This window comes from Tetrao urogallus (genome assembly GCF_951394365.1).
Source record: "Tetrao urogallus genome assembly, chromosome: 12".
Lineage (NCBI taxonomy): Eukaryota > Metazoa > Chordata > Aves > Galliformes > Phasianidae > Tetrao > Tetrao urogallus.
In genome coordinates, this window is record NC_136825.1 from 9,098,931 (window position 1) to 9,112,648 (window position 13,718).

The 13,718-nt window shown below is 34.4% G+C and overlaps 1 protein-coding gene across 1 annotated transcript in view; it reads left to right on the plus strand.

Moving 5' to 3' along the window:
* LOC306950849 (transcription initiation factor TFIID subunit 4-like) overlaps positions 1 to 13,718 on the plus strand; it is a gene marked incomplete at both ends in the record, with an annotated part of 131,499 nt that overhangs the window by 26,630 nt on the left and 91,151 nt on the right. The window contains 3 exons of the mRNA XM_079541235.1: positions 1,858 to 1,963; positions 6,110 to 6,224; positions 12,292 to 12,461. Of these exons, the coding sequence (XP_079397361.1) occupies positions 1,858 to 1,963; positions 6,110 to 6,224; positions 12,292 to 12,461 (391 nt within the window). The remainder of the gene's footprint in view (positions 1 to 1,857; positions 1,964 to 6,109; positions 6,225 to 12,291; positions 12,462 to 13,718) is intronic.

The window sequence follows — 13,718 nt, forward strand, 5'->3', positions numbered from 1 at the left end:
GATACTTCTATCCACAGGTCACACACATTTCCTTTTTGGCCTGACTTTTGGCCAATTAAGGTATGGCTGCTTTCCTTCACTATTCTCTGAAGACTCATCTAATAAAAGAAATCACTGTAGAAGTGGTGACATTCTCCTTTTCTATAAAATACCAGTTTTTTGCTTCTGGTCTGTTATGTCTCCTTATGAAAATATACTTGTATGTGGAAATTTTTGTGCCTGAAAATGGAGTTTAATTAAACTTTCTCCCTCTTTTTCAATTACTGCCTATATTTTTCTCTAGTTTGAAACTTGGTAGCTCCTTTATTCTGCGTGCTGTTATTTACTCACTGCCTGTCTTGACCTAGTAGGTTTATGTCTACTTGCTCCATTTCTGTGCTTACTCCAAATGCTTGCTTTTCCTTCAGTGTCTACAGTTGAAACTGTTTTTTCCCCTTTCTCTTTCTGCAAGCTAGAAATTTTTAATACTTCTACATCTGCAGGTTTATTATGATCTCACAGCTTTTAATATTTTAGGGTGTACAGAATGCAATTTCCTTAATTGAAAATGCCCCTATTTGTTTTTTCTCCAGATTGTATTAAAATTGTTGTTCCTGAACTACTCTCCTCTCCTGTTTGTATTTTTCACCTTTTGATTTGGCAGCCCTGGTTCCTGTTGATGGAACACCTGCCTGTCTGTTCCCCAGCTCATTTTATTCTCTACTTTTACATTTCATTTGAAAATGTGTGTATATATATGCATATCTTTGTATATATGTGTATATACTTTCCCTTTTCTCCGTAGCATACTTTGAAGTCAGAGATCTAGTCTTTCATTGTTTACCTAAATACTATATTTGCATATACTTTGTAAGAGTAACATCTAGAGATGCTAAATAAAGATGCATTTTTTCCTGTTCACTTCATGTAGTGGTGCATGACATTGCATATTGTCGTCTTGGAGGTAATAATGGTGGAAGACAGTGACTTGTAATTCAGAAATTGGATGTATTATGCTGTGGAACTAACATAGTAGTGGCTGTGAAGAGCACATGACTTCCAAGGTTTTTGTGGTTGTAATTTATTTGCAGCTATCTGCCTGTGTTTTGTTTTCAAAGTTTGTTTATGGATTTATTTTCCCTCTCTGCAGCATCCATGTGTGTCATTGAATCTTCTGTTCATTATGTCTATACCTTGTCCCTGATTTCTTTTAGCTATCCTTAGAAAGGACCCTTGCGGTGGTTTGGTTTTTTTTTTTTTTTTTTAAATTATTATTTTATTTTTTGTTTCAATTCATATGTGAGCCGAATTCTAAGTTCCTGACCCAGTTTCTGTTTTGGGTAAGGACCTCAGAATTTCAGTAAACAAAACCACGAGAACATCCAGTTAAAATTGAAAAGATAAATAATAATCCCAAAACATTACTTTCCCTTCTTGTGTACATCTGACTTTGGAACGTAATATTTTGGATTTTACTTTTAGTATGTATTTTCTTTAAAAAGCATGGGTTTATAGTGAGAGACCTAACTGCTGTAGATGTATACCAATAAAATTATTGCAGTTTTCTTCTGCAAATACTTTTCTTGCTAGTAAAGTTTGTGAAGACAAAAGTCTGAACTTTGATGTTTACCTCACATTTTTATGAAGGTTGTGACATTTGTGTCAAATATTATTTTCTTTTTTAACATAACAGCAAAATATGTATATATACACACACACACAACCACATGCGTTACATGACTATGACTTTTGTCACTAGCTGGTTGTGCTTGTAGAGATCCATATGCTTATATTAGTAACTGCAGGTGTTAGTATGTTTACGTTGTGTGTGTTTGTGTATAAAGAGTATAATATAAGTATACTTTTTTTTAATAATAGCAGATTATCCAGTCAACATCTGCTCAAACTGTGAAACGAAACCCTGCTTGCCAGACTACCCAGATTAGGATGCCAGTGGTAATAACTCAGACCATTAGACCACAAGGTATGGGTTTAAATGTTTTAGTGAGATTGTTACCTGTGTATGAATTTTATTGTAATTACGAACTAGTAGCATGGGAAAAACTTACAGTGCTGACGTTAGCAGGCTTGACGTTTTTTTTTTGTTTTTTTTTTTTTTTACTTCATACTGGCTGAGGAGTGCATGTTTTCACTGCAGTTTGAACATTTCAGACCTACACAATTAAATGTTTTGGAGTTACCTTAGAACTCAGCTTGCACATGCTTAGTTCCTTACACAGCTGTAAGGAACTTGATTTTTACTAATGCACACTGTAGTTTTGGGCCAAGAAAGAAATGCTTTGTTTTTCCTGAAGCTTCTAGAATTCCTCAATTTAATCATCTCACTTTAACGCTTGCTCTTGAAGCAGAACATTATAGCTCCAGAGATAAGATAGGAGCTTGAGAAATTTCTCAACTCACACGATTTTTTTCTGCCAGTATGCTTACTGTTTGGTGAGGTCAGAGGCAGTTTGCAGCAACATGACATGCCAGGGGAGAAAGAGGTCTGGTGGTATACACAACTTTCTGACAGGTTTGTGCACAGGTGGGTGGATGTCTGGCTGATGCATCCCACTTCTTAAGAGGGTTTTTAAACCCTTCTTTTCTTAATAAATCTCCTTTTGTTCCTTTCTACCACTAGGCCTTTTAGCTTTGGTGTATAATTACATGGAAGAGTATCGTTTTGGATATGGGGATTTAGATGGTTGAGGATTTGTAATGGAATACAGAGTTTATCATCTTGGGATATGAAACAGAAACCAAACTTAAGTGCACATGGAAGCTATTGCTGCCTGTTTAGATTTGTTTCAATTTTCTCATTTTGGGAAAAGGAAACATTAAAAAAAAAGAAAAACAAACAAACAAAAACGACGGCACACAGTAGCAGTTGATTTCTTGTTCACTTCAGAGTGAATGGACGAGGAGACCAAGCTGTCAGTGTATTCCTTTTGTAGGCTGTTTTTCCAGGTTAGAAAGATACGCATTTACTTGTCATAAAAGGCATTTACTTGATAGCACTGGCACTCATGTCCTGAGTTTATTAACAGAGTATTTAGTGTCTTAGAGCGCAGACTTTCACTTCTGACTAATGTCTGAGAGTAAAGACTGATTTCATTTCTATTCTTAGTATACTGTCTCTTAAGTTGTGAATGAGAGCAGTACGTGAAAAATTTGCATAGTATCAGCATCACCACAAACAGTGAATTCAGCTCACAAATTTATTGATGATAGCCATTGACTGGCCAGTGAAATACAACTCAACTGGCAGTTTGGGTTAAGGAAGACAAAAATTCACAAAGGCCCATTCATGTGAAGCTGCGCTTCCAAGTGAGCTTATTCCTATTTATGAGCCTGTTTTTAAGCCTACCACTACATTGTTTTACTTACGCATACAAAGCATTCAGAACGGAAATTTAAAAAATGTCCCATTGTGAAGACTATATATTCTGCAGCCCGTGTCTGGGGAAAAATCTGCCTGTGTGTTCACAGCTCTAAGAAATGCCTATGGCATACTGCCAGATAACTATACATTTTGATTGTGATGTATTGTTAAAATTTTCTAATATAAACACCAGTTTAATTGTTTTATGCTGGTTTAACTATTCCCGTAGAAAAAGGTAAGATACTTGAATAGAACATTGTCTGGTTTAGAAAATTACAGTAGTAAAATTTTGTGGAGAGTGATTATTTTTCAAGGATGATTATGTCAGAATTGATCTGACTTCCACAGAGTGCTGCGTTTTATATTAATATTAAAGCATCCATGTGAACAAACTGTAATGCTTTCAAAACTATACTATAGGTAGATGGCAGGCTCTAGTAACTTGTATTAGTAAATGGCATCCACACTCGGGAAAGTAACATTATTATTATTTAAGGAAAAAGTCACACTCTTTTATCAAAACCGTTATCAGTACAAAATATCTGTGAATTGAATCTTTCAGATGGAGGAATGGAACCAGAGTGAAGTAATTAGCCATAGCATTCATTGCAGCTATTTAACCTAGGCAAAGACAGAGCTAGGAACTTAAGAGTTCCAAAATGTGGGCTTATTTCTCAGAATCATGCTACTTGCAATTTGAAGCAAGGATACAGTGTTGATGGACTCTGTATGTCATTACCAATCTCATGAAAAATCTAGACCCACAGGTGATTTTAATTTTCCATTCGCCATAGTGTAAATTGTTAGTTGAGCCATAACTGTAGTCTAACTCCTTAATCACATTCTGTTGTGGTTTAAACTGTAAGGCTTGTGTGTCACCCCCAAACTTACATTAATTTTGTCAGATCCATCTGAGCAAAATTATGTAATAGGATGAAAGAAAATGAGACATTTTTTAAATTTCCAATGTAGATGTATAATTCTCCTCCAACCAACAAGTTAACTGCTCTGTTGTTGTATCTTTTCCTTAATTTTTGGTGTCAAAACTTATCATCTGTGGAAAAGAAAATGCTGATATTAGCCGCAAAGGAATATAGTGTTTATTCTGGAGAAGTACCCCTGTTCCCTTGCTTCAGCCATTACAGTAATTTTCAAGGCTAACAGGCTTCAATTTCCTCAAAACTTGCTGCTGAAAGCAGAGATTGCTCATTTTTATTGTTATATAATTTCTTTCCTTTCAATTCACTTAGTAAAAACCTTTCAATCAGTTAATCTGAAATAGATAAATGGACCAGGCCATGAAATGATGCTATCTGTGACATCTCACAGACCTTACGTTTTCTGATGACAAAGTAGTTTTATTCCCCAGGCTTAGAACTCAAAGTCATGAATCTTGTTTTGTATTTGCTAATGTTGAGGGTTCAAGCAAAAATATTTTTATCTTGACTGAATGACTGAATGAACACTGTCAATTAAGTTTTGCTCTCAGAGCATAATTACCCTAGATGAAGACTTGCAAAGAAAAAAAGGAATGCAGGGCTCATGTACAGCTAGTGTTTCAGCTAAGAAGTGTTTTAAAGGATTTATTGTGATAGATGTGATTTCAGAATTTCTGTGGTTTTTAGAATTCATCAATGAAGAATAGCTTATTTCTGCTAAGGCTCGTATCATGCCGTTTTTAGGCAATTGATCCACAGATGTGCAGGAAGAACTTTCATGTACTTCTCAGTCTTAAATACCACAGTTTGTAACTCAATACAATTGAATGATATTAAAAAAAAAAAAAAAGTAAAATCTCTGTAAGTCAAGTAAGCACATGACTTAATTACTTTCACATGCCAACATAGAAGTAGGGTTACAAGAAATGGAAAACATATAACTGAGCTAAGCATGTATTAAAATCTTAAATATTAAAGAAGACATAGTAGGTCTTTTTCATTTTCAGTACTTTTTGAGTCAAATGCTGTTTCGATCTTTTCTAGTGACAGTTAATAATTATGCTCCTTGATTTACCAATTAGCAACATAAACTTATAATTATTTTTTATTAGATTTTCCAAATGTCATGCAGGAATTAATATCTTTTTTAATTTGGTTGCACAACAAGCTGAATGTACACCACAATTTGGCTCAGTTAGAAATCCCATTTTTTGTATGGAGAGACTTATAAAATCTAGAAGCAGATGTATATTACTTATAAAAGCACATTTTCAAAATAAGAAAGTAAAATAAAACCTTTACGAGGGAGGGTATGTCAAATTTTAAAATGGTTTGGGCTCTTTTACATGCAGTATAAATATCTAAAAATACTTAAAGTAACATTTTGAACTCTGCAACACATCAAAAATGACTGTAAAAAAATGTAAAAGGCATAGTTAATACCTGGAGTGGCTGACTTAATACATCTATATTAAGAACATTTGAAATTATGTTTCTATATGTTGTGCAGAATATGAAGAAAAATGGTTCACTGGCAATTGCAGACACATAACCTTTGTGTGTGTTATAACCAACATTGGCCAACGGTTTTCATGTATGGAGAATCTTCAGTATCCTGTAAATATAGAACAAACTGTAATGTTAATATAAATTTTGTCTAAAATTGTTCTTCTTCAGCAGTGTAATCTTTAAAAATAATAACTTCCTTTGTTTGCAATTTACAGACAGTTAAATTTAGTTCCTGGACAGAAGGTTCTTTGATGTAAATTGTCTAAGACAGCTCATAATAACATTGCTTGGTGTTTTTCAGGCACAGTAGGGAAGGCACCAACAATACAAGCCAGCAAAAGTCCTGGGGGCTTTGGTGTTCAGGTCTCTGCAAATCAGAAAAACAAGCTGAATGACCCTGGAGGTGGTTCTTTCAGGTAAAAAAAAAAAAAAAAGATTGCAGGAGGGTGGCTGGAGGGGGGGGGGGTCTTAAATAAAATTCAGAATTGGTTTAACACCAGAGGGCAGTGTTTTACAATAATTTCTGGCTTTCTGACTGTGATTGGATGATAATTTTCTTACTTAGTTGTATTGGGAAAAGAAAAAAAAGGAGTGGTGGGACACGTCTTGAAATTTTTTTTCTAAATACACTTCAGAGTGTTCAATAAAGCCTTCACTTCTGTGCATTTCAGTAAAAATTCTGGCAAATGGAACTGTGCGTATGAAGCTTTAAAAAATACACTACTGCTTTTATGTATGAGATTTGAATGTTCATATGGAATAAATCTTGCTGAGAAGATGCTAATTGTAATGACAAGGCATCCTGTTGATAGATGACTGCTAAGCTGCAGCCATCTCCACATAAGCATACTGCAAACACTGTTCTTGCTAGTGTGTTTTCTATGTGTATGTGTACTTTTAAGAGAAAAGAAAACATTGCTTTATCTTTTCTTCATGTGCCTACTTTTGTGGCAGATTACGGTATTCTGTGAGTTTCTATAGTAATCTGGTGCTGCAAAGTTCAGCACAGGAGCACTGGTGCGTTGAGCTGCTATTTGCAATTCTTTCATACTGCAAACTCCTATTTGGTTGGTTGTTTTTTTTTGGTTGTTTTTTTTTTTTTTTTTTTTAGTGTTTTGGGTATGTTAGCTGTTTGTAGTGAAAAACTGGTCTTCCATTTATTGCATTTTCATTTCTGTCTTTTTTTTTTTTCCCTGCTGATGGGAGTACATTTAATGTGCATGTAGTGGTTGAGCAGTTTCTTCTTCCTGTTTCTTTGCTAAATGACAAAATAATCCAGAAGGAAATGAAAATCCAGGAATTCGTATGCTGCTCTCTGACGTCATGAAACCAGTAATTAATTTTACAGGCTTAGACTTTTTCAGGTGCAATAGAAGAGATTTTGTAGCTCTTAGTGAAATATCTCTGCTTTGAGGCATGTCAGTATTGCAACTAATAATAGTAGTACTTAGTATTAATCTAGAAGCAAAATCATTCAATTTTTTATTTTCCAATGCTTTTGCCTCCCACTGAGTATTTAAATGATTTAAAATGTCTTATGGGTTCAACTGTACTGTCTTAATAAGTATTTTTTATGTTTGTAAGCAACATGAGCATTTATTCTTCGTTAGTATAGCTTTCAATTTTACATACACCAAAAGGGACAGCATTTTTTTTTTTTAAACTGGATGTTGTAAACTGTGCCAGGATTGATTCTTGCATTCACTTAGTTTATACATAGAATATATTAGGTTAGTTGGAATTGTTAATTTTCCCTTGGGGAGAAGCAAATGCTCAAGGCACTGATTGATAAATCAATAAATCTTTAGTGAGTTTGGTAAATAAGCTGTCAAGGGTGTATGTCATTTTTCCTCTAGAGAACAAATTTTAGTCAGAATGAATGTGTTTGTTTCCTTGCATTGTTTTCTCCTTCAAATAGTAAGACACAATACTGCATTTAAATAAGTCCATAAAATTGCGGGGATTTATTAAACAGCGGCAAAGATCAAGCTTTTCCTTGATATCTTAACAAAGAATTCAGTTGTTTGCATATTTGCATTTCAACCCCTAACCTCTCCTCAGGACAAATAGATGTCTGACTATTAAGCCTAAAGGCACAGAGCTGGAGATCTGTATTAATCCTCTGAATGCTGACTAGTTTTCCTCAACATTCCCAGCGTGTGTGAAGAATGTGTTTTTAGCCAGAAGGCAAACTGGCATCTAAAGCAAAGCAAGAATTTTGAAAAATAGTTGTGTTATGTATAAATTTATTTTGCCCTTAGTGTTTCATTATTGCATATTTGTTTCATTATTCTATATTCTACTTCTTTATTTTTACTCTTGTGAGGAAGGTGTTGGTCACTAGAAATGGAAATGTGAACTCGGCTATTTTTGGTTTCTTGTAGTCATACACATTCTTAAACTTCTGGTATTGTTCCAGACTGAGAAACAGTGGAAGGAATTACAGAGAGATGTAGCAATTAGAAATGTCACAAATTACAGCTTAACCTCTAATGTCAGCATTGATTAATTAATTGTATGTCTGCTTACACAAGTTCACCAGATATTGTGGTAGCTGCTCTATGACGTACAATCTTGAGCACTGAGGCTTCTGCACTTCAAAGATGATGTAAATCTGAAATCTTACGTCACCTTTTTTGATATTAAAATTTGTTGTTTCTACATTTTTAAGTAGAAAATACAGACCATTCAATTTAGTTGATTTTTCTACTACATAAATGAATGGAAATTAGAATTTCATTCTTTGTAATATTTTTTCTTTTATAGTAAATATCTAGTCTTATATTTGTACCATAATAAAGTGAAAGTAGAGGAGAAATGGAGGAGATGGCTTCTTGAAGTCTGCATGGGGCTTGCATGTTGTGCTGCAGCTGCTGTGTGCATCACCAGTGTCATTTAGAAACATTAGAGCTTCCACCAATGTTACATACTACAGAAGACAATGAAAATAGCGTGCTCTTGAAGTAGTTATTACCTGCAATTCAGACTGTGGCCAATACAGAGAAAAAGTGGAAGCATTTGTTTCCCTTGAAATTAAGTAGGAAGGGATTTTGGGTGGTCAGCTACTCCAGCTTCTGAGTCAGAGCAGTTTGGTTACACCAGGAACTTGCCCGGTTCTGCCTGTCTAGAAGGACAGAGGTAAGCATTTGTACTCTGGAATTGCCTTATCGCTTCCTAACAGAACTGAGTAAAGCTCAGAGGCATTGTACTTAAAATTGAGCAAGAGGTGGGCAGAACCATTCCTTTAATGTGTGTGACGATGATCATTTACCTGACTGTGCCAGTTAGGCTGATGCTCCTTCCTTTTCACAGGAACCTTACTATTTCTGAGACAGTAATATGAAGTTGTATATGACCTGTTGGAGCCCATAATTACCTCTGCAGCCTCAGTGATGTGGGTTTTTTTTTTGGTTTTTTTTTTTTTTTTTTTTTGTTTTGAGAATTCATGCCATGAAATAACTGGTACTATTTGAACCTTATCTTTGTACTTAGATTTTATATTGCTGAGTGGTCATGTTTTAAAATAGAGTATACCCTGGAATAAATAATCGACTGTATTTCAGTCTTCTTTCATCTGCCCAGAAGACATGCATTCTGAATCAGATAAGTCTCTTTTTGCCTCTTTATTTAAATAAAAGTTTAATAACCTAATTTTGGCAAAATACCTCAAAATGCTTGATGATATATCTGATAAAACACCAAGCAGTGTGCTGTTTTGGGAAAGCAAGAAAGCTAATGCAGTGTTAAATGGATAACTTCACCTCAGAATGGTATACTTAAGCTGTAATTTTAAGTTTCTTTATTTTTTTTTCAGATCAACGTTACAGGCTCTGAGATGAGCTTGTGTTTTTTCCACATTTGTAAAAAATAAAGTGCTGATCGCAAATTTAATGTTTTGTCATCCTTTTTTTCTTGTCACTGGTAAAATCCAACATAGACTTCATGGATGGATTGTATGATAAAGCACTGATAGGGATGAATCTCAAAAACCTATGACAGTCAGAATAAGCATTATAATAGAATTTGCATCAGTGAAAGTGATGCTATTTTAAAATGTAATACAGTAGTGGCTGTTGCTGTAATTTCAAGTGACAGGTTCTATCCAGTGTTGTAGCTGATCTCTGCTCAACTAATATGTAGACTTAGTGTCTTGCGTATGTGCATGGACTGCTATAAAAACATGAAATTTTACTTTGGAAAAAGTGAGGAATCAGTGGCATATGCTATCTCAACTGTTTTAGGTGGTATTTTATATTATTTTACATAACTTATTTGAGAATAGTTCAATATTGGAGATTAGGACATCATGAGCTCAAAGTGTGTAAGGAAAAGTATTACTATGCACTCACATGTTGAAGATTTATTCATAAGTAAAATGCCTCCAGATTTTCTTAATGTCGTAATTTAAACAAAATCTTTGAAGTATGTTTTAGAAAACTGTGCAAATGCTTCATTTTTTCTGAGCATTATTTTCAAGGAGGTGCTCTTTGTAGTTGGTGAGTTTTTTTTCATCTCAATAAGAGGGGGGAAAGGAGGTGTTGAAAAAGGTTAAGTATAGGATGAGGAAATGTTTTCAAATGCAAGGTACAGCTTGAAAACCCATGCTGCCTACTTAAAAATAGTGTGCATATTGGGATGTTAGATTTATCTAATAAAGCTTAGATTTTAGCTCAGTGAACCCAGAAGTAATTAATATAAGCACAGTCATTTCTACCAGGAAATATGAAATTGTTAAATAACGTGCTGGATGAATAAGTAAAGACAGACATTAATCATCAATTTAGTCAACCACTGGATGGCATCTTTGTTCCACAGAATGACTTTTGAAGACATGTAGAGTTAGATAGTTGACTTTTGTAGGAAATGGTATGGCAAAGATGCGAGCCCTCTTTTGTATACAAACGTGTTTATGTCAGTATCCAAAACCAAGTTCTCTTTTGTGTTGAAGTTCCTCAAAGTAAAAAAGGATATTGATAGAAACTTTACCCTCAGACTGGAAAATCTGTAGTGCTAATCATGATTAATGAAAATATTTAACATCTGTCTTCTTTCTGATGTAAAATAAAAACAAATGTACTTGGTGGTAGTAAATTGCTGATGTAAGTTGACAGGAAATAATTCTGTCCAGGAGTTACCTTGGTAGTCTTCTTTGTAAGTGCTGTTGTGCTGATTTTGATGATTTCTGTGAATTCCTATTTTGTGCTCAAATAAAAAAAAGAATTGCCTTTCTGATACTGCCTACCAAAAAGAAAAGGTGAAACTTGGAATCTCAGGATAATCAAAGTAGAAGTTTAAGACGACAAAAAAAAAAAAACAAAACAAAACAAAACCCTGTGAAAAGTGACAGTATCCTTAGGAATTTCACTTTGGAGAAGAAATGAAGTTCTTAGCGGTTGTGGAAAACAACAAAAGCTGACTTGTGCGAGTAAAAAGCTTTTTCTGACAATCATTGTAAAATTTGCCATTTTCAGCCTCAAGTATTCAGCATGTTTCTCCAGGCTTATACAGGCAAAAATCCCTTCTTCCTTTGAAAGAAAGCAAAACCAATATCTTAAACTATCAAAGTCTTCCAAGAAAATTGGATACTCTGAGGTAGATATCTAGAAGAATATGGGGGGAACAGGGAAGACATGGATTTCAAGATTCCTCTTGTTACTTTTGTTCTTTATCCTTACTTGTATTTTTGGTTTTTACTGTGGCGTGTTAGCAAGTGAAACTAAGTATTCCAGTGCATGTAGAGGGCCGTGTATGCATGTTTTTATATAAATCTTTTAAATTAAACTTTCGCTTGTTTTATGCAGTAGAAATCTGAAGTTGGATGTATATGGATTTTTTCCAAATCTGTATTCTCAACAGTTGCGTAGTCGTTCCTAGAATACACTCAAATACAGTGTCTGTGTCACAAATAAACAGAAAGTGCTGAAAGCAGATGGTTTGTTTCCACAGTTATGAGCCATCTCTTATAGAGGTAGGCCATAACAGATGCTTGGGAGATACCGGTATGATCTGTCTTCTGAAACTCACATTTGTCAGTTAGTCCTTTGTCAAGCTGTTAGGAAGGGTATTGCAGAGCAAGCAGTGGCTTGGGAAATGCTGCTATCATCATCTGAAACGCAGCTCATTTCTCTAAAACTAGATGACGTGTTCAACTGTTTTTGTATGTTGCTAGGGAAAATAGTATTGTACAGTTAAATGATGCTTGGAAACCAAACTTACCTGTGAATTCACTGTTGTTACTCACAAATGAAGAAAAGGCACCTCCATCCCTCCAGGCAAATGGCCCTGCATGTGGGGACTTCTGAATGTGATCAAGAAATAGTTAATTCTGAATCTAGAATATGACATGTGAGAATTGAGACTGTGATAGTTGTGACTTAAGTTGGCCCAGACAGCAAGCCTATTGCATGCTCTGGAGTTAGTTTGTGTGTATTTAATTGAGTGTTTCAAATGCAGAATTATTTTTTATTTGTATTTTCATTATAGAGATGATGATGACATCAATGATGTTGCCTCTATGGCTGGTGTTAATCTAAATGAAGAAAGTGCCCGAATTATGGCTACCAACTCTGACTTGGTTGGAACTCAGATACAGTCGTGTAAAGATGAACCCTTTCTTGCTGCTATACCTCTACATAAACGCATACTTGAAATGGGTGAGAAACATGTCCTCTCTTTTTGGTATTTTTCATTATATAGTTCTGAGTAACAGAATATGCTTAGCACTTAAGATTGTTATAAATAAGAGAGCTTATGCCTTTTATTACATAATCTTGTATTCTTGAACTTTCAAGGTTTTTGTGATAGAAGTAGCTGAGCTATATCAAATGGGAAAAAAATGTTGTATAGGTCCTTTCATATTTCATACTTTCCGCATGTTTTTTATATCCAAGGATCTCAAAGCTCTTTGCAAACATTAATTATTTCTCACAATCCTTCTTCATGTTTTACACGTGAGAATGTTGAAACAGAGAGGTAAATTAAGTAGTTCAGGTCACAGAGGACACCTGTGAATAAGATGTAACGGATTGCTGAAGTTACCTGTCAAAGTTTTTTTTCCTCATGCAAACCAATAATTCAGTTCTTAACGCTTGCATCTATTTAAATTCACGGTGATTTTCTTGTAGTATTTTTCCAAAAGGTTTATTTATTTATTCTGTCATTTGAAAATGAAAGTTATAAATTTCAGTAGAAAAAATAATTAGTCAAAATTAGTGATGCTTTAAGGTTATTAGGCATGCTCATTATGTATTTTATTTTACATACGTAATTAATATATTGTATATCATCTGTTACCTAAATGTATCTTTTCACCATAATTTTTGATAATGTTTTCAGGTACATCAAAGTCTTAAGATACAGAGCTCCAAGTGTATAGAAGCTTTTGGTTTTTTTTTAAGAACTTTCATAAATATGTGAAAATCTGTAGGGAATCATTGTCCTCGTGGTTTTAATGTTTTTAGGGTTTTAAGGTTTGAAGGGTATTTCTGAAATATTGCGTTTATGTTCACTGATTTAATGAAAGCCTTTTTATATTGCAGTTACAGCAAGTTTCTTCATTAATCTGCTATTGAGCTTCACTTTTGTGTTATAATTAGTTGAAGCCATTCTGAGAAACAAATTTTGCATGTTCTAGTTATCATGTTGAAATGATATGACGATTACATTGTGTGATGCAGCGTGGGAAAGCATATGTGCAATATTTTGTGAAGTGGCTTATTGCCAGCTGAGATGGGAAGGCAGAAAGATTGTTGTGAAATTTGTTTGAGAATGTGTTGTGAAGGGTGCTTGTATAATGCATTATACAGGTGTTAGAAAAAAAAGGAAATGGAGACCGTTAAAAAGAACGGGAAATCAGTAATAAATTTGCCATATAATCCTTAATGAACTGTCTGGGCGTAACAATTGCTGCA